General features: G+C 37.0%; 1 protein-coding gene across 9 annotated transcripts in view; it reads left to right on the forward strand.

Moving 5' to 3' along the window:
• The first annotated feature begins 5,441 nt into the window (after positions 1-5,441).
• LOC146002475 (uncharacterized) overlaps positions 5,442-26,381 on the forward strand; it is a 101,520-nt gene continuing 80,580 nt past the window's right edge. For all 9 annotated transcript variants that reach the window (XR_014443717.1, XR_014443718.1, XM_083140346.1 and 6 more), the window contains exons 1-4: positions 5,442-5,746; positions 22,780-22,907; positions 25,101-25,174; positions 26,070-26,181. Coding sequence is in view for 7 of the 9 variants with exons in the window: in XM_083140346.1 (XP_082996472.1) it covers positions 5,692-5,746; positions 22,780-22,907; positions 25,101-25,174; positions 26,070-26,181 (369 nt within the window). In the remaining 2 variants the exon portion in view is untranslated. The remainder of the gene's footprint in view (positions 5,747-22,779; positions 22,908-25,100; positions 25,175-26,069; positions 26,182-26,381) is intronic.

A 26,381-nucleotide genomic window follows, 5' to 3' on the forward strand; every position in this document is an offset into this window, starting at 1 on the left:
AATCGTTCATCATAATCGAGAAATACGCTTGTCTTGTAATGCAGCTATAGTATAAAAACTTCACATTCACCTCATTAAAGCGCCAAACACGCATTCCATCAACCCAACATAAAAAATGTTTACATCCATTTCTTTGCAGGCTTTCAAGAATATTAAATTAATGGGGAGTCAGTACTTTCTTAAGATCCCAAGATATTTAGTCTTTTCCAGTTTCTCTTTTGGCACGTTCGAGGTCGAAAAGAAAACGTGTGTATACCATATCGCTAAATACAGTCTCCAAAATTTAATGTTCGAACTCTCTCTCTCTCTCTCCACTACAGAAATCCCTTGACAATCTAAGATTTAACACTTTATCAAGAGCTTTCTATCTCCTCTTTTAAATTTAATACTCAATCCTACCACCAAAATTCCCTTGCCAATTTTAGACTTACTGTTGATATTGAAGAGTGGATATTGCCTCCTCCAAAAAATCAATTCTCAATTTCTCAATCTCCACACCAAAATTTCCGCAACAGTCTAAGGCAATAAGTATACACAAGAATTGGATACCTCTCTCAATTTAATGCTCAATCCTCCTGTAACTAAAATATCCGCCATAATTTAAGACCTAGATTGATTTGTTTTATTTTACGTCGCGTTTTGTGCCTCTTGGCTAATTTGCGAAGATGGGGATGAGGGATGGAATTATGAAATTGATGAATGGACATTTAGAAATAACCATGCCCGAGCGGGATTCGAACCCGGGACCCCTAGTTTAAGACCTAGAGTTGGATACTCCCCCCCCCCCAAGGTCCCAACGTTTAATGGAGAATCCCCCCTAGAATCCACGTGTCAATTAAGGCCTCATATGTAAGAGTGTGATATTTCTCCCTCCCCCTTCGATAGTACCCGTAAACCTTTTCTTTTCTTCATGTAATGGATTAAATTTGGTGCATTTAAGGTGTAAAATTTCCACATATATTTTGGAAAAAGATATAAATGTTGAATTTTATATTATATATATGAACAGAAAAAATCCCCCCCTCCAAAAAATCTTGATGGCGCAACCTGCGCCATAATCTCTCCTATGTGCACTCCAGAAATGAACATCAGAGTAAGAAAGATATGTAAGAAATTATCGTAGGTTCATAATTAGACATTTGATGAATGACGCCATATCAGTCTGTCATTTGCGACAAATATTGGTCATGTGCAACATTTGATGATTTTTTGACTGGCGATTTTTATTTTATTGAGTGAAGAGTGCCATCTTCGGGACATATCTCCGTATATGGCAACACTAGCAAGTCGAAATATTGCCAACAGTCGCATGCAACATGTGTCTAAGTATTGGCTATACATTTATACGTGAAAAATCGTAAATCAAGATTTTGGCCAAAATAGGAATCTTGAGAGAATCCTAGGCTGCCGCCCCTGGTTACATTGAATTCTCTTCGCTCACTTGCGCCGCTACTGTGCCTGTTTTTTTATTATTTTTTTTTATTTAAATTGATTCAGCATGGCGTATTCATTGGAGCAGTGCGTGTGCATTGCTTATGAGTATTTTACTACTCATTCTTACACTCATGTGCAAAGGGTTTTCCAATAAAAATGACCTGCTTCTGCTGTACCTCACAAAGCAACTGTTTTACAACCAGTCAAACACCAACAAATGATCCCACAAATTGTTTAAGAGTTGGCATTTATTGTTGAAAATCAGTTCTCAGATGTTTTCAGCAAATTAACAATGTTTTTTAAAAAAAATACTGTAATTGCATTTATTTAGATAAATGCTAACATAAATTTATGAACCCAGTGATAGCCTACAGGATTAGTTTAGTGCAGAAAACCCGGTGTAAATATCTCTTACGATTTTCATGATATATATTTTCAAAGTTTGGATTGCGTGACTTTTGAAACACTGTAGTATGCACAATTTCTAGTAGGTGGTTTACCTTGGGTTGTTTCCTGGCACCAGATTTTCAGAGCTGGCGTCTAGCTTTGAAGAAAATTTTTCGAGCGCTGCTTCTGGCATTCCTCAACTTCAGCGTAGGGCTAACATCAAAGGTGGATCAGAAACACTATGTAAGTCATACCGAGATTATAATAATTAATATATTTTGAATATTTCATTTATTGTTTGTAATGTATGTGACCCCCACTTTTAATAAATAATAATATGTTAATAATAACAATTATTTTACAATTAGACCTAACCGATTTTTCAGGGGAAAAGGAGTGCAACTTGACCTCCTTGGGATATCCCGTTTTGAACTCAAAATATTATAGTCACCCTAGTCACAGCACAAAATCTCACAAAGGAGACAGAAGGCTCGGTTGGATCTTCGACCGACGCCAGCGAACCGTCCTCGAAATTTACTCTCCCATTCGAAAATCCGCTATGATATTCCAAAATTTGAAAAATTACGTATGCTTAAAATTCCTTCTAGAGCATTCGCCTGAATCTTCGTGTGGTCTGCTTTCACTGTTGGCTAGATATTACTCGCAATAGTTTAAGGGGTTGAGGGACAATTTCGCACCAATTGTGCATTTATTTCAATATCTTCCGAATGGGCAATGCTACTGAAGAAAAAAGCTGGCGTTCAATAGAGTATGAATTTCTCCACATGTTGCACGTGAAAGTATTTTTTAATAGTTGATTATTAAGCTAGATACGATGTTAAAAAATATGATGAATAAGAATTTTCAGAAACCCATGTATTCCTTATGGGGAATCAACTTCAACTTAAAGTTTCAGCTAATCAAATGGAAGTTTCAACATTTTCGCCTGCCAATTACAATTCAGTCTGTCCTTTTCCCGTTGATATATTTTTCTATGCTATCGGAATTTTGATATACCCAAGAGAACAAATAAAATAATACTTCCATAAGAGCAATGTATTTCTCCTTACCTCCTACGGCCATCCTGGCAGTGTTGCCAAACCTAGGGTTACCAGATCGCTATAAGGGAAATGTAAGACATGTTGTCCCAAAACGTAGGACTTTATGTCAAAATGTAGGACAGAAAACATTCGCAATAAATAATACATACTATTCCTAGAACACGTTAAAAAGTAATTTAAAAATTACACTTTTTCAGTTTAAAAAAATGAATTCTTAACGAATTCTTAAATGTACTGTAATATATTAAACAATGCACTTCTACTACATGTTTTAAATGGTACTTCTCAGAAGAGAAAATTTTCTAAAAATTGTAGGTTTAGTCAAAATATATTGATGAGAGACTGAACATTCAATTTTCGAATTTATAGGGACCATCGCCAAACCATTTACAGACTTTACGAAAAAAAAATCTCTCGTGAGTCCATTGTGCTGCTTGTAGTGAAAGTACTCTCTCAACATTTGCATTATGGCCTGTAATGGCTAACAAATATTCAGCAATTACCGTAGTCTGAAATGGGATTTTTAGTATAATTACAGGATTTCTATACCAAAATATCAGGACATTTCTTGAATTTTTTTCGTCTTGGTTTATTTATTCGATCTCAGTTAGGTAAAGTTGGAAATTAGCAAATAAGAAAATACATATCTATGATATTTAATGAAGAACCCCTACCAAATGGGCAGTTAAGATTAAAACTGAAGCTGTATTTTACAAGATAATTAGACTTGCTTCATCTATTAATGCATCCTGGACTGCATTTGGCAGACTAGCGAGGCTCTGGCGTCTGGATTCACAGCCAGTATAATCTTATGTGGGGCTTGTTTTGTCGTCCCTATATGTTTGTGATTGTTTCTTCATCCATCTCATCTCACCACCATTTATCCTCATCTTCGCGATTAGCCAAAGGGGCAGAAAAGTGAAGAAAAATAAACTAAATCAACCAGTCAGTAATTGTGATAGCAAAAATTCTTGACCACAAGTATAATTTCCTGATTTTTATTGACTTCTTGTTGATTTCTTTACTTCTTGACTTTCTTGACTGGTGGACACCCTGAATAACTCTGTTCTCTATACCCCTTGCTTTACAATTAAATATATTGATTAAGAATAGGAAACACCTTGTTCCATCAGTATAAACCCTAAGGCAAGAAATTCCGCTCAGGCACTAAAGAGTAACATCAGAATGTAGACCCAAAAAACTTTGTTCATTAGTTGCTTCCGTTTTCTTGTTTGTTCTCTAGCAGGACAAACTTTTATTTTCATTTTGGGCAATGGACTTGTAACTTGAATGATTTCGCTTTGTTCAACGAAACACATGCGTATTTTCCTAATTAATATTATGTAACGCCCAAAATGTAGGACATTTGTTATATTTTTCAAATTCCTCCCGGACGCCGGATCGTAAGGCTAAAATGTAGGACATGTCCGGAAAACCCCGGACGTCTGATAACCCTAGCCAAACCTGATGCACATAAAAGAGCTAAATTTCACCGTAAACAGAGTAAAAACTTTCAAGGAGCTAGATCTACGAAACTGGATAAAGTGCCAACTTGGGCAATTTTAGGTGTCAAATGAGTGGGGGAGTTTTTCACATTACAGATCAAGTGAACTAACTAGTATCACAATGTACCTCAATAGGTTTACAGGGGTTTAATTCTTTTGGAAAGGAAGATAATGCTTGTGAATAATAAAAACGTTTTGCTCTGAGATGTTAGAAATTATTTTGAACAGTAACACCTTATTTATGTGAAATTATTTGATGATACAAAGGGTACAACTTGGATTTAAGGATTTAGGGGGTACTGTATCCCCTTCAAAAGTTTAGGCGGGTACATTATACCCCTGTACCTCCCGTTCCTGTGCCACTATAAATATAATTGTCTGCATGCTAAAGATATGTGTATAAAAATAAGCGGGACGTTATAGATCGAAAATGTCGGCATCTGTGCTATGCCGCACCGTCTGCAGTCACGCGCTATCTCGGCCCCGAGCCAAACTGAACGCACTGTAGATGGTTTTATTAGATCTTAATTTATGAATATAATTTTGAAGCACTCTATATCAACTTAACCGATGTTGAATTGATCTCTGATTTTTGCAATAGCGGAGGTACCTGGCTTCGAATCACTGTCAAAGGTATGTAGAGTTGAGTTGGTGTTTTGAGTCCACTTTATGCACAGTAAGGCTAATCGGGACTGGACCTTCAGTTTAAAGTGGAATCCGAACTACTATGTACCTCCAGCGGGAATCGAACCCGGACCCCTTGATTACAAGGCGGCGACGCTACCTCTGCGCCATCGGGGTGTGTAGAACTTTATTTAAAATTCATGACATATTAAGGTTAATAATAATAACAATATATGTTCTGTTATATCATCCTTATACTCGCAATTAAATCTGTGAGGTAGAAAACTAACGTAAAACATAGAAAATATAAATTCAAGCATTTTGTTCTCTCACGAAGACGAATTAACGCGCTCTCCAGCCACTGCAGAAAACGCTCTTCATATGTTTACAAGGAAACAGATGGCGTATACGATCCTTTCAGGTCGAACATCCGGGGCTCACCGCCGACATTTTCTATTTTTGCATCAGTGGAAGAATGAGTGTGAATTTATTTGTCATTTAATTCTCTAGTATGCGTGTCTTTGACTCCTTGTAGTTTGTAGACGGTATTTGAATACTATCTCTGCTTTTTCCAATTGTGTGCATTGTTGTGTGGTACGTGTATGAAGTGAGAAACAAAAAGTCTGTGATAAATCGTAGTTCTGAAGCAGTAAACTTGACTGACCAAAGATTTAAAGACAATGTCTGTCACATCAGTTTTAAAATCCAGTGAAAATCAATGCTCCATTTCTGAAGGTTAGTGGTGATATCTGTTGTAGGAGTGTATATTTTAGTATATCGTACGAGTAGTACGACTATGTGTTATCACGGTTCAAGTAGCAAATTTCGAAATTGACAGTTACAATGTCAGAACAAGTAATCACCTGTGGTTGTAATTACGTTTTTATAACAACTGCAATTGCGTGTTTTCTACTCTGATGCATGACATATTTTTGATACGTTTGTTTAATTAGAGCTTTCATCATGCTGCTGTGATACGTTTTTGAAGTCATCTTGGGACTAAAATGTAAAGTAGGCCGTGATACGGTGATCAAGTAACGTCAGTGTTCGTAGTTTAAGCGAAAGAAAACAAGATTGTTGTTTACATCTACATTGAAGTCTGCTTTAATATACGAACAATGGAAAATGTAAACTGCATAATCAGTAACCACATATGACACTCGTTGAATCGATTTACTATGCTGCCAAGCAAAGCTGGAATGCATTAACATTTAAAACTTAAAAAATAAAGCATATTGCAATAACAAGTGAATTGGAAATATACATAGACTACATGATTATACCCATACAGTAGAACGTCATGGACAACTTGTAGGTGGCTGTGAGAGGATGGAGTTGCCCGTGACGACTTCATTTCGTGAACATTTATTATAAGTATAGTACCAACATATTCGTATAATGGGCCAACTAGCCATTTCATATGATGGGATTTTTAATTGCATTCAGTGGATAGCAAATAGCCTTTTCTGCACTTTTTTGCACCAAAATAGCATAGAGATTGCTTTTACTATGTTGTTCGGTGTATGTACTGTGTGAAAGTTTACAATTCAATAGTCTTTAAATGAATTTTGGTATTTTACTTATGCAGTAGAATTGGTCAAACTATGTGAAATCCTTAATAAGTTTTTGTCAACACCAAATGTCTCATATATGTCTTATGGTTGGTCACAAACAGTTCTGCAAAATAATAATATGCATGTGGTACATTTCATGAATTTGCTAGCTATATGTGTGAATGTAATGGTAAAAATTTGGGTATAATTTAACAATACAGGGAATTTCTCCAATTTGTTTGAAATTTCGGATACTTACTAATTTGGATTTCCTAATCACGAATGTGCACTTAAAATTTGGCGCTCACGTATAGAAATTCCTGAATTATGGCTAGCCCCACGGACCATTGGTGCTAGCCCCACGAACCATTGGCACGTGGTTAGGCTAGGTTAGGTTAGGAAACAGTTACATTTTAGGGTCGTAGTAATATCAGGAATATATATATTTCGTTCTTCAAGTATTCGAAAAAGAAAGTTTGACACGTGAGCGCCAAATTTTAACTTCAGATTCGTGATTAGGAGCCCTAATTTAGTGAGTATGCCGAATTTCAAACAAAATGGAGAAATTCCCTGTATTGTAAAATCGCTCCTTCGTAGTTACCTATCTGCTTCGCGGAACATTCCTTAAGGTGTATTGACGTTTTTTTCATCAAAGTAAGGTAACAGTTTCATAGATCGGAGACACATTAAAATCAGGTATTTTGTGTTTCGCATGGTTCGTACTTACCAATTGTATATTGCGGAACATAGATCAAGGTGCTATTATGCTTTTTACACGAAAACAAACTCAATTTTTCACATTCTGAGTTTTTTTTATTCTTTTCTTCGCTTCTGGAACACACAATATGGCGGGCACATCTTGACTCATGTTGTGGGTATGCAGTGTTTCAACCTTCTTCACTGAAAAATACCTAGTATCGTGTTCGTCACCAGTGGAAATTATACATTATGCGTGGGTAGCTGATGGATAACCCCAAGAACCATTTCCGATAAGGTTAGGTTAAGTTTGGTTACGTTAGACAAGCATGGTAAAAAAAAGGGGGGTTGAAACACTGACAGGGGCTTACATCATCAAACGTACGCAGCATCTGGTTGTCGTAGGGCGAGCAAATGAAAGCAATGGCACATGGGTGAGATATTTCTCTTGAAAAATACATGATTGATTTCCTGGTCAAATATATTCCACGATGAAAGAAAATACCTCGACGAACGTTGTAAATCTTGGAGAAACTCATTTCCGTAAGTAGTTTCTTGTGTAAAATTGAAGAAATGTGTCTCCGATGTATGAAACTGTTACCCAAAGTAATTGCAATTTTTCACATTACGAGCACTTCTTTCTTGTAGTCTTTTTGCTTGCCTGAGACACAATATGGCGTGTACACCTTCCTACATAATAGCACGTCATGCTTGTGTTTGGTCGATTTTCATTCATTATGCAGTGTTTCAACCTTCGGAACCCAAGAAATACCTGTGAACAAAGCTCATCTGATCCAATTTTATATATATATATATATATATATATATATATATAAAACTTTTTCACATTGTTTTACGAAGAAAATTGTAATGTTTCGTGGCGTTATCCGTGAATGGTTTTTGGCTCTATCCATCCCGGAATCGGTGGGAAATTTAAACTAAAAAATTATTTTCGTTTGAAATTTTTGAGTCCAAATTTCCCACCCATTCCAGGCTCCGCCCCTGGGGTAATTGACCTACTGCCCCCAACCACTAACGCGGCCTCCGCTCCGGCTCCCCGGCTTTCTTTATAGAGTCCCTGTTAAAGGCATGTTAGAAATTGGCCGGAGTCACCTGCCCCCAAATGAGCCCCAAACTTTTAAATTTGAAGAAATCCGTTTCCAGGATACGGAAAACTTACCTGAATTTCACCACGCATCCACGACACGTCATATGAGGCATATACCCACAGCCCATTCCTTCTAACGAGTCACTTACATTCACTGCCACATTTTCGACATTCCTTTCTTTACGATCCCGTGTTCAATTAAATTAAGAAATCCAATGGATCTTCCACACCCTGTACGAATTTCACCACGCATCCATGACACGTTATGTTTCTAACTTTCGTTGCAAACCTAGACGGTTCGAAGCACTGGATACCCAATGAACATGAACATTCCCACATCACACAAAACACCTTCCGGATGTTAGACAATGCTACAGTACCTGGAATAATTAAATTCAAATTGCTTTACATATATTCTCGATTTGTACTTTTCGTGTTTGAAATATTATTACCCTACTACCAAAATGCTTGCACAAGTAGTACTTCCATATTTCCTTTATACTTGTATTTTTTCAAGTGCGTAAGATTTTGTAGAGTACTGTTACCTAGGCAACAGTTAACGATACGTAGACTATATATGAAACAGTAAAATTATTCTGCAAGAAAGACTAAAGTTTTCATTATGCCTGTATATAATGTAGAACACGTGCATGCATGATGGCAAGATTAGCATCCAGCAATTAGAAGTTGGGCCCATGCATTACTACTTGGTTCATACCATACCATTTCGATCAACCCTTGTCGTTTCAACCTTTTTAAATTATCAGTAATGTAACCACTTATTTCTATATCCTTCAAGTGCTCAAAATCGGCATTCACAATTTTTTTTCAGGCTTGCTTTTACAGGGTGGCGACAGACCTGGAAAACCTGGAAAACCGGGAAAAGTCAGGGAATTTGAGGTGTCAAAAAAAGTCAGGGAAATGTCAGGGAATTTCGTTTTCATTGACTTTTTTTAATATTATTTATTTATTTAAAGATACCGTTATGGAACTCTGCACGGGAACAGGAAATCTCGTTCGTAAGTTTCGGCCTCAACTTTTAGACCCCTTTTATGCGCAACACAACCACGGCGTCAGAAAACAGTGATGGCAGCAGGAGGAGAGAGAGAGAGAGAGAGAGAGGGAGAGATAAATTTTTCTCGGCGGGAATTTTAAATTCGAACACACTGTGGAGGAAAATTGTTATAACTCAGGCACTATGGGATCAATCTACTTCGGATAACTTTTGTTTTTCAGCTAAAACATCAGCGCATTTAACCGTGTACAATTCAGAACACCGGACCGAGGAAGGGGGGCTTGGGGGGAGGGCACGTGCCCCGAATTTCAATGGAAAAAACAAAGAAATCAGGAGTTTGTCCCCTCTTCTCCCGCTATTTTGGAGAGAATGCGCGAACTTTAGTATTCTTTTCTAAGAATGAACATTTCTCAAGAGAATGAAACATGTTTCATGTTCTTGGGTGCCATACAAGTTGAATAATAAGCCAAAATGTGATATATATTTTTTTTTATGAAAAATAGGTAATTTGCATTTTTGGAGGAAAATTGTTAGGAACAATCTACTTCGGATAAGTTTTGTTTGTCAGATAGAATATCAGAGCATGCAACCGTGTATAATTCAGAACGCCGGACCGAGGAAGAGGGGCTTGGGGGCGACCCCCGAATTTCAATGAAAAAAAACATAAAAATCTGGAGTTTGCCCCTCTTCTCCCGCTATTTTGGGTGGAATGCGCAAACCTTAGTATTCTCTTCAAGGAATGGACGTTTCCAAAGAGAATGAAACATGTTTCATGTGTTTGGGTGCCATACAAGTTGAATAATAAGGCAAAATGTGAAACTCTGTTTTTTACGAAAAATAGGTAATTTGCATATTGCTCAGAAAATTGTTATAACTCTGGCACTATGGGAGCAATCTACTTCGGATAAGTTTTGTTTTTCAGCTAAAACATCTGAGCATGCAACCGTGTACAATTCAGAACGCCGGACCGAGGAAGGGGGTTTGGGGGGCGCGATCCCCGAATTTCAATGAAAAGACCATAAAAATCTGGAGTTTGCCCCTTCTTCTCCCGCTATTTGGGAAGAAGGCGCGAACTTTAGTATTATTTTCAAAGAATGGACATTTCTGAAGAGAACGTAACATGTTTCATGTTCTTGGGTGCAATACAAGTTGAATAATAAGCCAAAAAGTGATTTTTTTAAATTATTTTTTTTACGAAAAATAGGTATAATTTGCATTTTTTGAGAAAAATTGTTATAACCCTGGCACTATGGGAGCAATCTACTTCGGATAACTTTTGTTTTTCAGATAGAACATCAGAGCATGCAACCGTGTACAATTTAGAACGGCAAACCGGGGAAGGGGGATTTGGGGGTGTGACCACCGAATTTCAATGAGAAAAAACATAAAAATCTGGAGTTTGTCCCCTCTTCTCCCGCTATTTTGTGGAGAAGTCACAAACCTTAGTATTCTCTTCAAAGAATGGATGTTTCCAAAGAGATTGAAACACATTTCATGTTCCTGGGTGCCATAAAAGTTCAATAATGAGCCAAAATGTGAAACTCTGTTCGGAGGTGGGGGGAGGGGGGGAGGTTGGTCATGAATATGAATTTCCCAGGCTTGCTCCAGACCTGTGTCAGAGTTTCCACCCAAACATAAGAGTATGAAGCTCCAAAAAGCACATTCATTTCGTAATCAGCACCATGATACCATATGGTATCATCGGGCGAGTACGACCTTACTCTGATGATACCATATGGTATCATCGGGGGAGTAAAGGTTAAGCCTCTAAATTTTACGTGGAAAATGCATTGAATTATCATTTTTTCTTGTCCGTATGGAAGTAGTAAGGGACAGAACTGTCAACAGATGAAGAGGATGGGAGCGGGTGGTGCCGTCCGACAGTTGTCGGACGTCCTAGTAAGTCATTTTGTTGGAGAAACCGAAGGAACATGGAAACAAATAGGTCCCATTGATACATAACGATTTTTGTCGAATATCGCCACCCGACAAAGTATCTCACTACAACATGCGACAGAAATTGCATGGACTGCAACATCCAACAAAAATCGCATGCATAAACAAGAAGAGCTTTAGACTGCAAATATGCTGCAGGAATTTTATTACTCTTCTGGCTCACTTCACCTTATTTAATGTAGCAGTGCTTACAAAGGTTTTCTTTTATCATCCTGACGTATTACTGGTTTTGCACTAGTTACCATACGTTTACAATGGCATTGCACTATTCTTAGATATCAAGAAGAATCCCACCAAATGGGATATATGTTGAATATTATCCCGAAAAAGTGAAACATAAATCTGTATTGATGAACGTTATAAAAATTGGCAAGTGCATGCTCCCAACCTCAAATTTACTGCAACACTAGTATTACAATGAAATTAACGCCACTCTCTGTCCTGTCTCTTTAAACTCGTGAGAGATGGTGACTAGTCTCTCACTGATAAGGTTAATGTCCAATATTATGAAATAAAACTAATAATAAATACGTCAATATTTTAATATCATATTTACTCGAATCATTCAGTCATAAGAGCAAATAACTTTTTTCAAGAATTGACTTTTCTCTGCCAGCCCTGCTAAATTTTCACTTTCAATCTACTGATTTATATGAGGGGTGGCCAGAAAGTAATTTCCAATTAGTAGGGACATTGATTTTTCGCAAACGCCAAAACCGTGAAAAATGGTAATTGCTGCGAAGTTATGTTTAAATGTGCAGTGATGTCTGGACGCATTTTTCGCCCTTTCGAAATATCGAAATAATGCGAATTTGGCATAAAATGCGAATTGTTGGCGTTTTTAGCGATTTTTTAAAAAGAAATGTCCTAAAACATCGAAAAATTACATGAAATCCATTCTTGTCTTTTATAGGCCATGTTTGTATACATAGAACATACAAGTTTTCCAACATTTTACTCAAGAGTGAACTATAGAGTTATACGTACATGGAATAATTCCGACAGTCACATTAAATCATGTATTTCGCACGATTTTTTCAACTTCTATCAAAACCATTTGCATCACAGAGCAAAGTGGCAGGGTTCTAACAGGAGATCGAGTGCGTATCTACCGTCACTCGGGAGCCACATCTTTGTATTTGTCGCACGAGATATGTTTTGAATTACCAAGCTAAGTGTGCACCATCGGCATTTGTCGAGCAAGTAATAATGGAGCTCAGTCTTTATGGTGTCTGACTACTATGCGAGAGACCCGGGGTCAATCCCCTGCAGGGGATAACCGGGATGTTTTCCACCTATTCAAACTGCTCCGGTGCCCACCCAGCATCATATGAAGCTGGTACCTTGAGAAAGACTTTGAGGGATAAGGTAGCCACGAGCGTGGTGCCGATCACATCACCCCCACCTTCGGCCGTGATCAAGAAATTGTGTAACCCTAACTCCACACCCCTACTATACACCTTCATAGAAAAGTGCAGGGGAGCACTTTACTTTTACTTCCTCAAAATTCTGTTCGAACATATCAAACTATCACGAAAATACGTAGATCATGTGACCTACAATTTAAAATAATAGTTTAAAAGCACAATGGAGTATTAAGTGTAGGTATATTTGGCAGATAAATGTTCTAAAACAAAATCGCGAATTTTGGGAAACGTAACACTAACAAGTCAAAAAAAGATAATGCCAATTCTTGGTGCCATAATATATCGGTATCTGTCACGTGAGATTGATTCATTTTAATTTTTTGGGTGCGTCGCCACTTATGGTCATTATGCACCCTTCAGTATATACGGGGAAAATTCCATTATCTAAAATTCTTACCTTAAAATTAAAAAAAGGGGTATGGAAAATAACTTTTCCAAAATAACTTTCAAAATATCAAACTCTCACGAAGAGGCGTAAGCCATGTGACTTACAATTTGAAACAGTAGTTTTAAAACACCATGAAGGAATAATTTCAGATATTTGCCAGAAAATGCGCTAAAATGAAAATGTGAATTTTGGGAAAAATAACACAGTATAATAAAAAAATTTAAAAAATAAGAAAATACAGCAATTTGAAAAAAAATATCAAAGAGAGTGCTGATTAGGTATAAGTAAAACAAGAATATCAGTTGTAATTTATTGCATTAGTAACAGTGAGTCCTAACCTAATTTTCGGCATAATCACCACCGTTGTTCTGGCATTTGTCGTAGCATGGCACTAAATTTTGTATGTCCATGGTATATGTGTCTGACAGCAAAGACTGGAACTATCTCTACCGCAGTGTAGCTGTCAAATCCTTGCCCTGCCAGAAACCTCTTCAGTTAAACAAAGAGATGAAAGTCGGTACATTCAAGGCCAGGGCTGTTCAGGGAGTGGTCCAAGATCTCTCACCTGAAGTGATGCAAAGGGCCCGTGTGTACTCAGCTGTATGGGGTTGTGCACATTCGATTGGCCATCCGTGAATTGTCTGCATCATCGTCTGACCATACTATCACTCACGACGTCCGGTCTGCACACCTCACACGATTGCTGGTGGCTCTGTGCCAAATTCTGAGCATGCAATGTAGGCTACATCGCAGTCGGTGGGAGACTGTGTGAGAGCTGCAATCTTTAACCTAGAACTGTCCTAAAAGGGCTGCATTGCAACTGTACCAGATTACAGCTACATGCCACTTCTTCCTGTCTGCATTTGTGTGTGTGTCGCTCTCCGACCACTATTGCTGTGTATAGGCACCATTGGAGCTTTTTTCAGGATGCCCCTCGTATATGAACTTTCAGAAGGTTTTATTATTAGTGTTTTCCTGTTTTAATTTGTGGTTAGCTAAGTCAGGTACCTATACAATGCAATTCTATAAATTCCTTGCGTTAAATTTCTAATACCTACATACCCTTTTCGTCAGCATTAATGGTATAACTGCATGTTGTCAGTTTCACAGTACTTCACTTGGATATACTGTACTGAAGCAGAAATCCCATTGATAATGTAAGGAAATATGACACTTTATTTTGTTCGATTCAATTGTTTCACTTATATGCAAGAGTTAAGTTGTTTGCTTTACAGAGAAAAGAGAAGCTTTATGCATTGAAAAATGAGTCCGCACTCATGGTTGTTGCAAGCAGAGGGTTTCAAACCTCAGTGAAAATATCAACGTATAATACCGTTGTATTTCTTAATCAATCTCTCTTCACTCTTATCTAATTTAGTCGTATTTTTAAAAATAATCAAGTATTTTATTTTAAACTTACTGCGTATGACAAAATTCCGTAATCCTTCCGTAGCTTGTGAATTGTAATAATTTTCCAAATTCACCATTTTGCAGTTTGAATTCAAATCATAGAGAATAGAGAAATTAAGTCAATTTCATAGAAGATAATATTGGTACTTAACAAAACCATACGTGGATCTGTATGAGTTTATTATTTCCATTTGCAAAAACATCGATTTTGTTTAGTTTGTAATTGTCAGGGAAAAATATAAATTTTGTCCTGGAAAACCTGGAAAAGTCAGGGAATTTCATTTCTGCGTGTTTGTAGCCACCCTGTTTTAGATCTGGCGGCCATTTTAAATTAGTCACATGTGGTGATTTTAGCATTTTCAAACATTTAGGAAAAATTGCTGTAACTTCTGTTGTGTAATTCCAAATGTAATAATTCAAAAACAATTGTCTTCAGAAATTAATGCTCCTTCATTTTGTTCATTACCAATTTTGCTCTCAGATTAGAAGTTTCCATGCTATAGGCATACTACAATGAATCCAATAGTTATTTTTTTCATAATTTCTCACCTTTGTGGCAGAAAATAAACACGAAGGAGACCAATCATCTTAACCATAATTCTTATGTTGCTATGCGTTGCCAGACAAGTTAAAAAAATTAGAGATAAAAAATAGGTAACAGGGAAAATCTGAAATTTGCACCACAGTGAGAGAGAGACCTCTTGAGGCTCAACATAGTATAAACTTTGCTGAAGGTGTTTTTTTGAATGAGAAAGATATTTAAGTTTAGATTTAGCCAGAGACAGAAGCTGAAATAGATTGGCTGCAAGTGGCAAATAAGTACATTCTTTTTAAGATTGATTGATTTGCTTTATTTTACTTCGCTTTTTGTGCCATTTTGGCTAATTTGCAAAGATGGGAATGAGTGATAATATGATGAAATTGATAAATGAACACTTGCAAGCATCCATGCCCAGGCTGGGATTTGAACTCAGGATCCCTCACATCATAGTGCAATGTGATAACCACTCTGCCATGGGGGCTGGTACTTTTTTTTTTAAAGGAAATGCCCCTTTTTATTTTCAGAAACATTTTAACAGTCCACTTTATATGCTCGGTCAGGTTAAATGGTACTGGTCCTATAGTTTAAAATGGGATCTGAACCACTGTACATCCATTGGGTATTGAACCTGCAACCTCTTAATTACAAGGTGACACCATTACTTTGTCATTCTTACATAAGAAAGACATTGTGAAAAGCTGGCCTTTTTCTTAACAGGTGTGTTAAATATGCCTGTTACCTTAGCATGAAACAGAACAGCCCGAAGGCTTTGTGCAACTGAATATAGCACCCAACGTGACATTCCACAGCAGCAGCTATAATTTTATGTCGTTAGGTTTGAACTTGATAGTAATTTCCAACATGTTATTTTGCTATTTTAGTGTGCGTACAAACAGTGTTTGTTAATACTTTTTTAAAGTACTCTGAGATAGCAGGTTTTTACTTATGTGTGCCATACTTTGGGATCACAAATCTCCATTAGTTGTGTTTTCTGTGAGGTGGAACCAATTATATATTCCTTAAAACTTCCAAATCTGTTGATTAAAAAAAATCAACATACTTCTTGAGTGGGTACTGTGGCTTATTAGCCCAACATGGCATTATGAACCTCTAAACTGGCAGCTGAAACACCAAGTTAAATATGTTATCTGCAATTGGCATAGAAGCCAATATTTCCATTCCCCTTCCCCAAAAAGTCAACTTCTTTGCAACTCTAGTATAAATGTATGGAAACCTTTTAAGAATATTGACAATAATTGCTACTTGCATTTGAGCATATGAAGGATGGTATCTGATTTGTATTTGCTGATTATGATTACAAACTGCCTCAGTGACTAAGTACATGGAGGGGTGACCCAGTGATATCCAGTGATCAGAACGCTACATTTTAAAAGTAGCTTCGCTACAGCTACAGCTACTCTTCCAAAATGTAGCTTCGCTACAGCTACAGCTACATTTTCCAAAAAGTAGCTCGCTACGCTACTCCTGTTCGCTACTTCGCTACTTTTTGCGCTACTTCTGCATAAAAAAAATGAAAACAACCATATGGGTATTAAAAAAATCCCCTACTACTGGTAAATAGATTCTGTTATTTATTATCAAGATTCCAGTCATTCGATAATTTTGATAGCAGTGTTATTTCAGTTACTTATTTTTACTATAGTTTTTGAGAATACCATACCTATGCAAGTGGCATATCAATTCAAATTTGATATATGAATATTGCAATTAGGGTGTTACCCAAATTAATTATTACAACTATACACAAATAAAATTTGGTAGGATTACGTATTTATGTTCACATCAACATATTTTTCTTGAGAATAAATATTTCATTTTTTATAGTCTAATATCAAGTCAGCATTTTGAATGAAAAGTACCTGGAACCCTTTACTACAAAAGGGCCCCAGGTTCAATACCCAGTGGAGGCACATAGTGGTTAGGATCCAGTCTCAATCAGCTTAGCTATGCATAAAATGGACTCAAAACAAAAACTAGGAAAGACGACAAGTTGGGAGGATGAGATCCTCCTGCTCCTCAATCCCCCACACTGCTGATCATTCATCATTCTTCCTCGTTCTCACAATTAGCCGAAAGTGGCAGAAAGCGACTATAGATAAGAGAATAATTAAATAAATCATTCATCCTCATTGTCATGATTGAGAGAAGTGGAAGAATAGATGAGGAGGTAAACAGAAGAGGACAAATGGGTGGTGGACTATATCAATGCGTTCGAAGATTAATATGGAACAGGGATGTACCTATGAAATGCAAGAAGGTAATATATAACACATACTATATGCCAATAATTTCGTACGGAGCAGAGACTTGGACAATGGCACAGAGAGACAAAGAAAGATGCAGGCAGTGGAGATGATTTTTTTAAGGAGTATATTGGGGAAGACTAGAAGGGATAGAATAAGGAATGAGGAGATCCGACAGACAGTGGGTGTGGTGAAGCTTCAGGACATGATAGATCAGGCACAGATGAGATGGTTTGAAAGAGGATGGGTGCATAAAAACTGCCAGTAAGAGCTTACAATGAACAAGGAGTGGGAATAAGGCCAAGGGGGAGACCAAGATGTCGGTGGAAAGAGCAGATAGTGGAGAGTGTTAGGAGAAGAGGACAAGATTGGAACACGTGGGAAAAGACCAGGAAAAGATGGAGAGGGTTGACTTCTATGCCGACCCAGCCAGAGGCAGGAAACAGCGAAGGATGATGATGTCATGATTAGCAAAAGTTACAGAAAAGTGACGCAAAAGTAGGAGAAATACATAAATTTGAAAACTTTAAACCTTGCCTTTAAAACACAATTCTTGAACCTTTTCAATGTAACCAATGGAGGTACAAAATACATAGTACATTATATCTTCCGTCTGCCACAGGACAAAATGCAAAATGCATAGCAACTTCGTCTTCGTTAAAATCCCTTCTGCTACACTATTACCAATAACGAACTGTAAAATTTCTTCGTGAACATTGGGGTTCTTTCTAACAATTTTTGAAAAAGGCCTGAAATTATACATTTACTAGACGTGGAACAAATACATGGAATGCATTAACAAGAAAGCACCCTTCACGTAGCAACTGGCATTAAATAATTAAAACAGCTAAAATTTTTGCTCAGTCGGTAACGCGTCTGACTACCATGCTCAAGGTCCCGGGTTCGATCCCTGGCCGGTTCAAATCCGGGAACTTTTCTAACGGTGAAAGCGGCCCCGGCGCCCACCCAGCGTCGAATAACATGGGTACCTGGGGGAAACCCTGGGGGGTAAAGGCGGTCAGGGGCGTGATGCTGATCACATCACCCCCACTTACGACCGGATCAAGAAAGTGTGGGGCGTTACCCCCACACCCCCTATACGCCTTCATGGCGTGGTGCTATGCACAGGGGAACACTTTACCTTTTTTAAAATTTTTGCTCCAGTGCGAGGAAGAAAGAAGCAGATGGAAAATAAACCGTTTATCAACAATGCAAGAAAGAAAATAGGAAAAATAAAGACATAACTCACATTAAGCTATAGGCAATTATGGAAAACCACAAACAGACCACTTGAAGAAACAAGAGAAGAAAAATGGATAACAATAATGCTGAGGAAAGAAAAAAAACGGCCGCTGATCTTTATAGAGGCTGCCACCAGTGCAGAAAATTTTGTATATCAGCATCTCTTTCAGTGCTTGCTTGTTGCATACAATAATAACAGTCTTACTTCAGTACCTAACATTCAGCGCTCAATATGACGACGGCATAATATGACATTGTAAGGGTTAGTGTTTTCAGTTGAACGTAGGGGGTGCGGAAAAAAAATTAAGGGGTGTGCAAGCACCCCCCCCCCCTGGTGCCATCTGATTCATCGATTTAGTCAGGACAGTCCATTACTTTTAATCCCTGTCCCGCCTTTCTTCGAAATGCAGTCTCTCTTTTTTATTATTTTTTGTTAACTCATATTTAGACATGTTCTTTATTGTAATAATAATTGTGAATACATAACATTTAATTTATAAATATATTATTTTCTAAACATAGAATTATCATTACTTTTCAATGGAGCTGGTTTAAGAAAATTAATGGAAATTTGAAAGCATTGTTAATTTGCGGAAACACTAAAGCTGTTCATCCACTACTATATATGATTTATTTCATTTCAAACATGCTGTACAACATTACAATTAGCACCAGTATTCTGATGATTCTAAATCTTTATTCAGTGTAATACAGAAAGCTATTGCAATGCATTGACCAAACTCCAGCTCTATCTCGGCATATAGGAAATTTGTCATGTAAAAACTGACCCCAATTAAAACCAACATCTTGCTTCATGATCATAGGAACTTCATATTAATGTATGGTCTCCTCTAACGCTAAGCAAATTGGATTCCAGCACAAATCTGGGTATTATCATCAATAAATACTGAACCTTCAGCTGACGGAGCGTCACACAAGGACAAACTCTCTGCAGGCGTGACCTTTTCAGGTGCATGCTTTTCAAACTTGCAACGAAGTACAAAAAAAGACCATAGCTCTAGAACTTATTGTCGTAGAGAGATTAATTCAGTTTTAGTTTTTTCTTAAAGACTGGGCTTTTAGCAGAAGTAAAATACACATTGTGCCTCCAATAATGAGAATGAAAGAGGAAGAAAATTAATTTGTAAAAAAGGTATGCATGTGACATATGCATTAGTTAAATACGATATCGGCAAGAAACACAATGTAATATTATGCATACATAAAACCTCCACCTGCAACAATTATTTCATTGTTACAGGGATTACAGATTGGGAAAAACTGCTTGCACCATTGACTAACATTATTTGCCAGCATAGTTTTAAGAATGCAATAAACGAAAGAACATAATATTGTCCCACCAGCAAGCTTACGTTAATCTTTATAATTACAAATTAATCTAGTATAGGGCTAGGATTTTTTATTTTAGGCAGATCTTATGGTGAACACAATAACAGTTTAAAAGAATCTTTAAGAGTACCGGAACCTTTCCTACCCCCCCCCCTTTCAAAAAAAAAGCACTGCGTACATGACCATTTTCTACATGATAGATCATATTTTAACAATTTTCAGGTCATATTCAACTTGTTTAACTTTTTAAGTGGTAAAGAACTTGCTCTTACAACCAGATATTTCCAAAATAGATTAATTTTATTCCACTTTTGTCAGTAGAGGCAGAAAAAAGTCATTGTTGGCCAAATATAGGCAAACTTTTACATTGGAAAATTTTGCGCAAGGTAATCAATCGAATCAGATAACGAAAAAATACGTGTTTAATAAGTGAAAGAAAGCTATTCAATGATATCACACTTGATTCCCCACCCCTGCCCCGCAGGGGGGCAAATGGAAACCCCCATTTTGAAATGTAGAATCGGATTCTACGTAAGGAAATAACTGGGTTTCAGTACTACATTTCGCGTAACCCAGGAACAACGACGTGGACGTAGTAGTATTTTGTTCCCATCGGGGTGCTTGTTTTAGGTGAGTCCCCTCACCTCTCACCTACGGGGTTGCTTGTAGTATGTGCGTCCCCTCGCCTCTCACCATTCGGTGTTCTCGCCAACCTCAATTCATTTCCTGCTCAAATTGGTATCCCCCCCCCCTTTTCTTGGCACAGCCCCAACCGAAGATACACACCATTGGAAACATTCTGTAACATCTCCAAACTAATTGCATTTGACACTGTACGAATTCTGTCTTTCAATTCCTCAATATCGTTGGGTTTGGTTTCAAAAACTTTGCTTTTCAAATATCCTCAGTAGAAGACATCAATAGGTGTCAAATCGGGTGACCTCGGTGGCCACTCTATGGTGCCCCTTCTACCAATCCACCTGTCAGGGAAAACGTTGTTTAGCACCTTGCGAACAATTAAAGCAAAATGAACTTGAGCTCCATCTTGTTGATACCAAACATTCGTGAATGCATCGCCAACAATAGTTTGTATTTCAGGTATTACCTCATGTTATGCTGGTTGACAGATCCGCTCAACTCAAAGGTAACTTCATCGGAGAAACAAGTCCACCACAGAAATATATTATTTATGTCGAATCGTAACTTCATTTCCTCACAGTATTCAAGTCTACAATCATAGTCGTCTCTGATGAGTTCTTGCACTAGTTTTATTTTGTATGGATGATACCGATGCGACTTCACAATTCTAAGGATAGATGTTTTACTTACTTCGGTTTGTTGAGCTACTTTTCGACTCGAGGTATGTGCATTTTCTTGGAAATGCATTAAATCTTGCAAGGATTTCTCGTCGTTTGTAGCAGTTTTAGGTCTTCCACATCGTGGTTCATCCCTAACTGCTCCAGTTCTTTCGAAGCGATCAACGGTTCGATAAACAGTAGATTTTGAAATGCATGCACGATTCGGGAACGTATCGTTGAATAAATGCACAACGTCTCCGTATGATCGTTCCCTATCACCAAACCCCCACATCATGAGAACTGTTATCCTTTCCCATTCTGACAATGCCATCGTTGACAGAATACGAACAGTAATGGATTTTCTATTCTTTTGGAAGAAAAACAAATCTGGCCGTTACGTAATCAATGAACAAATCAGACGTTTAAGCTTTTCAACGTTGGGAACGGAGAAAAGGCAGTTTTGAGCAGGTAATTAAGTTCCGGTCACCACAGAGGCGTGAGGACACCTAAAACAAACACCCCGATGGGAACAAAATACTACTACACGTCGTTGTTCCTGGGTTACGGGAAATGTAGTACAGAAACCCAGTTATTTTCTTACGTAAAATCCGATTCTACAATACAAAATGGGGATTTCCATTTAAAATTTCACAGTTGCCCCCACCTCACCCCCAGGGGGTGGGGGTTGGGGAATCAAGTGTGATATCATTGAATAGCTTTCACTTATTAAACACTTTTTTTTTTGTTTTCCGATTCGACGTGTATTTCTCACGATATTTGCCCGTTTCGGGACTTTTGGACCACTTGGTATATGCCAATTCTGGGTCATCAATGCATATTGTAATTTGCATGTTGTTGATTGCTTTAATCATAATCATATATTGAAATTTGTTTTAAAAATTAATGAAAAGTACATTGGAATCTGCAAGTTTTCTGCTTGGACAATATGACTAAAGTACTTTTTCATTCATTTGTGGGCATTCTATGAAAGAGAACTATAGTAAAGGTGGGTAATCACTAGACCTCGGATTTTAGATTTTTAACCTAACAAGTTATGTCTGCGATTCATTAAAAAACAAAACAAATAATGAAGTTTTATAGTGCCTAAAATAACCTATTTTGCTTGTTAGAACTTGTTTTAGGTTTATATGTGGAAATTGAACCTTTTTTAAGGTTTTTCTTTCATTAAACAAGCAACTTTTGCTAAATGTGAGTATAGTATTACAATAATTTGTGAATAACTTTGAAAATGATATATACAAATGAAAATTTGGTTAAGAAATTAATATTTGGTTATTATGTGTACACCTATTAAAATTTCTTACGGTTGTTTTGAAATTTTGTTTTTAACAATTGTACCAAATCGATATTTTTTAGTAATTTTGAACGATTTTAAGTTTTTTGGAACCAACTTCTGGATTTTTCAAGCTTAGAACCTATTTTAAGATTTTTAGAAACTAAAAATCTGAGGTCTAGTAATCACACAGATATCTACTAGTTCTTTGTTTCTCTCTTTTCAGTGACTGAAGAGGAAGTGAACGGTGTTCCAGGACCAGAGGAAACAGAATCTCCTGTGAATGATATTGTTGAGAGTGAGGAATTGCCCGAGAAAAAGACTCCACCAACTTTGCAATATCAGTACACTCGAGTAAGTTTCTTCATGAGGATTTCTTCATCTGGTTAATGTGTCAATTATTGTTTAATTTCATTGTTGCTGCCTGTATTAAGTTCATAAGGAAATTGAAGAGTTATTTGGTTCAATGAAATTAATATTTTAGGTGCCCATTAGTTCATATGAGAGGAGCCATTAGAAGGTGGAGAAGGAAGGCATTGTTCTTTTGGTGTCTCACTTTATTTCTTTCCCTCCCTGTCCATCCCTGCTTTGTTTGTTTTCCTTCCTTTTCCTCTCTCTCTCTCTTTCTCTCTCTCTCTCTCTCTCTCTCTCTCTCTCTCTCACACACACACACACACACACTCTCTCTCTCTCTCACTCACTCACTATATCTCTTTCTCCCTCTCTCTCACTCTCACTCATTCACTCTCTCTCTCTCTCACTCACTCACTCACTGTTTTTGTTTTCCAAGGGTGGAGAATGATTCAGTCCAGTCACTTCCAGCATTATGAAGAGAGGGAAAATAAAAGATGTGGCAATGCTTTCAATTGTCAACCATTGCACGTGCTGTGGTTTCAGCAGGAAGAGGGATGGGGTAACAATACCTATTCATGGCAAAAATAATATCAAACACCAAACCAGGAAACCCATATAACAGGGTGGCTAAATTCCAGGTGAATTATTGGCTCCGGGAATTATGCGTGAATTTTTCTCTGTAGACGTGAAAAATTATTAATCCAAATCCAATTGAATTTATAAATGTCCTGAGGCAAGTATTCACAGTTTAGCAGAAACAGAATTTTCTCAATATGTTTACTTGTTAGTGTCCTTTCAGAACAGTCTATCTGACAGACGAAAGATAGAAGTTGATTAGGTAAATTTGAGTTCGAAATTTTTACACAATTAACAATTTTTCGTAGATTAGTATATCCCGTAACATTTGTGACATGTTTGTACATGTATTTTGAGTCTGATTATTTTAAATGGCAAATGTAAATTCCGCACCTTATTAAATATTATACACACATGCCTTTTATATTGTTAATATATTTGTGTGTGGGTGGCAAGAGGTGGTAATGCGTAAGGTTGAAATGCAGGAAACATCTACTTGTAACCTTGAATTTTTAGAAAGTTTGCCTTGAAAACCTGGAATTATACTGGAATTTTATCATGGTCCTAGAGTAGCCACCCTATATAAGCCATATACAACATGCCATTTGTATGTGGGCAAGCTTACATGGGAGAAGTCCTATAGAGAAGAGGATAGTTGAACAACACAAGCAGCACACATGCAAAAGTGAAATAGGTAGGTTGCAAATTGCTTAACATGCATGGAATGAATCTCACAGAATTCAGTGGCGCAACATAACAGTACTACACAAAGAACCAAATTGGAAACCAAGAAGAATCAAAGCAGCAACCTTCAAGCCCAAAACCATTTAAGTTATCCCAGTATAGAATTCAAACAAATATGATCCCCTCTCCTCAAAAAATATTACAGGATTTCAGGGGGCAGTAGTTGAGTAACACCCTGGATTTGAAGTAAGATCACAGGTCTGTTGTAGGTTCTATCCCTACCACCAGCGGAAAAAAAAATGTTCGCCTGAACATTAGGGAAGAGGTGCTCTGTCTAAATGTAGTGTTAGAATAAGTATAATTCACTCTAATAAAGTCACATTTCATTTTTCGTGCAGTTTTTGTTCGCATTTGATTTCACCACCTGTCTGGTACCTACATCAGGCATGTACAGTCTTGAAACATGAACTTATTAAATTACCTCTCTCCACGTAACCACTAAACGGATATATTTACATACAAGAATAAGTACTCCCTCTGTCCCATAATTATTGTCCGGTACACTTTTGTTTGTTGTCACAAAATACTTGTCCGATATTCAAACTGTAATTTTTGTATACAGAAGAAGAAAATGAAACACGGGAATGAGTCATACAACGTTATTACTCAAGGATCAGTACAAAAATGGCCGATCAAGTATCCAAAAGAACATAAATAAAAAGTTACCATTTTGACATTCCGGACTATAATTATGGGACAGAGGGAGTAGTTAAAAGCACTAGACAATGAATAATATCTAATCAATGTTACTTGCTAAAGCAAGGTAGAACTCAAACTGGGAGACCACATTTTTTTTATAGTTATAGTCTCAATTGTGTGTTGTTAATGAGGACATATGTTATGTAATTTCTATTATTTTTTCTCTCGTTTTAGGATGAACTTTTGGAGCTGAAGACTCACCCTCTCTCAAAGAAAAGGCCAGCATGCTTGGATCAAGTATACAATAAGTATGTATTTTCTTGTTTAAAATATTTTTTGTAAAAAAATTGCTTGAATATCCTGTACATCTTTTCGTGATCTTACCATTTGAAATCACCCAGTTGTAAAAGAACTAGTTGCATCACCATTTTTAAAAACTCGTGATATTTTGTACTGATGTTTATAATTGATTTTCTAATCCAAACAATGTTTTGCTTGCTGTTCCCAAATAGTGATTATTGTCTGAACATGGCACATTCTTATCTCAGTCTTTGAGATGTATTCCACATTAAATAGACTTTCTACTATACTAATATTTGCCTGTAACCCCAATCTTCACACTGACAAAACTTGAACATTTAAGAAAAGTGACTGCACATAAAAATAATCTTGTCTTTGATAAATTGTTGCTCTTTTTCAGCAAGTTTTTAAAATGTGAACACGATTATCAATTTTGTTGATATCCGACATCAAAGTGTGACAAAATTATAAGTTTTATTTTTCACTATGAACAATGCAAACCATTATTCTTGCTAAGGTTGGATTTTCCTAGGTGATCTAGATAGTCCAACTTAAAAACAGGAAACTTTCCACAAGAAGTCATGTAATAAGTATTTTTAATAAGATGGGGGGAAGAGGCAAGTTTATGAGACATGATTATTAAATCATAACATTTTATTTTTAGGAATTTTTAATGTGCACACCCTGTATATGTAAGTAGCAATCACACCTATTATTTTAAATATATAGTGTAATTGCCAGTAAAAGTCTTACGTTGTTATTTCCATTTTCTTTTCAATATGTTGATCTTTACAAGTTATGTTTGTGTGTGTTTAAAAGCTTTAAAAAAATAAGGTAATAATTTAATTGCTAAAAGAATATTGTCTATTCTTATTTTGTGTAGTAATGTTTTGCTACCTATAGTTCCAGGGGAGTTTGGGATCCAGAAAGATGGCATTTGGAAAAGAAAAGGGCTGAAACCCCTCCAGACGATGAGCGAGGAGGTCGTGGAGATGCTCCTCCTGAAACTCACAAGGCAAGCAATTTTTATAACATCTTATTCGTACTGGAATGCTCATCTTTTCCCCTGTCTTAGTATTCATGACAGTCATATCCACATGTCAGTGTGTATGTGCATGAAAGGTACATCATTCCACTACATCTGACAGCTCATTCCTAGATGATATCTGCAACAACCATGGCATCAAAATCCTCCCACTTGAAAAGTGTCTTGTC

This window comes from Lepisma saccharinum, chromosome 18 (assembly GCF_977018435.1).
Source record: "Lepisma saccharinum chromosome 18, izLepSacc3.1, whole genome shotgun sequence".
NCBI lineage: Eukaryota > Metazoa > Arthropoda > Insecta > Zygentoma > Lepismatidae > Lepisma > Lepisma saccharinum.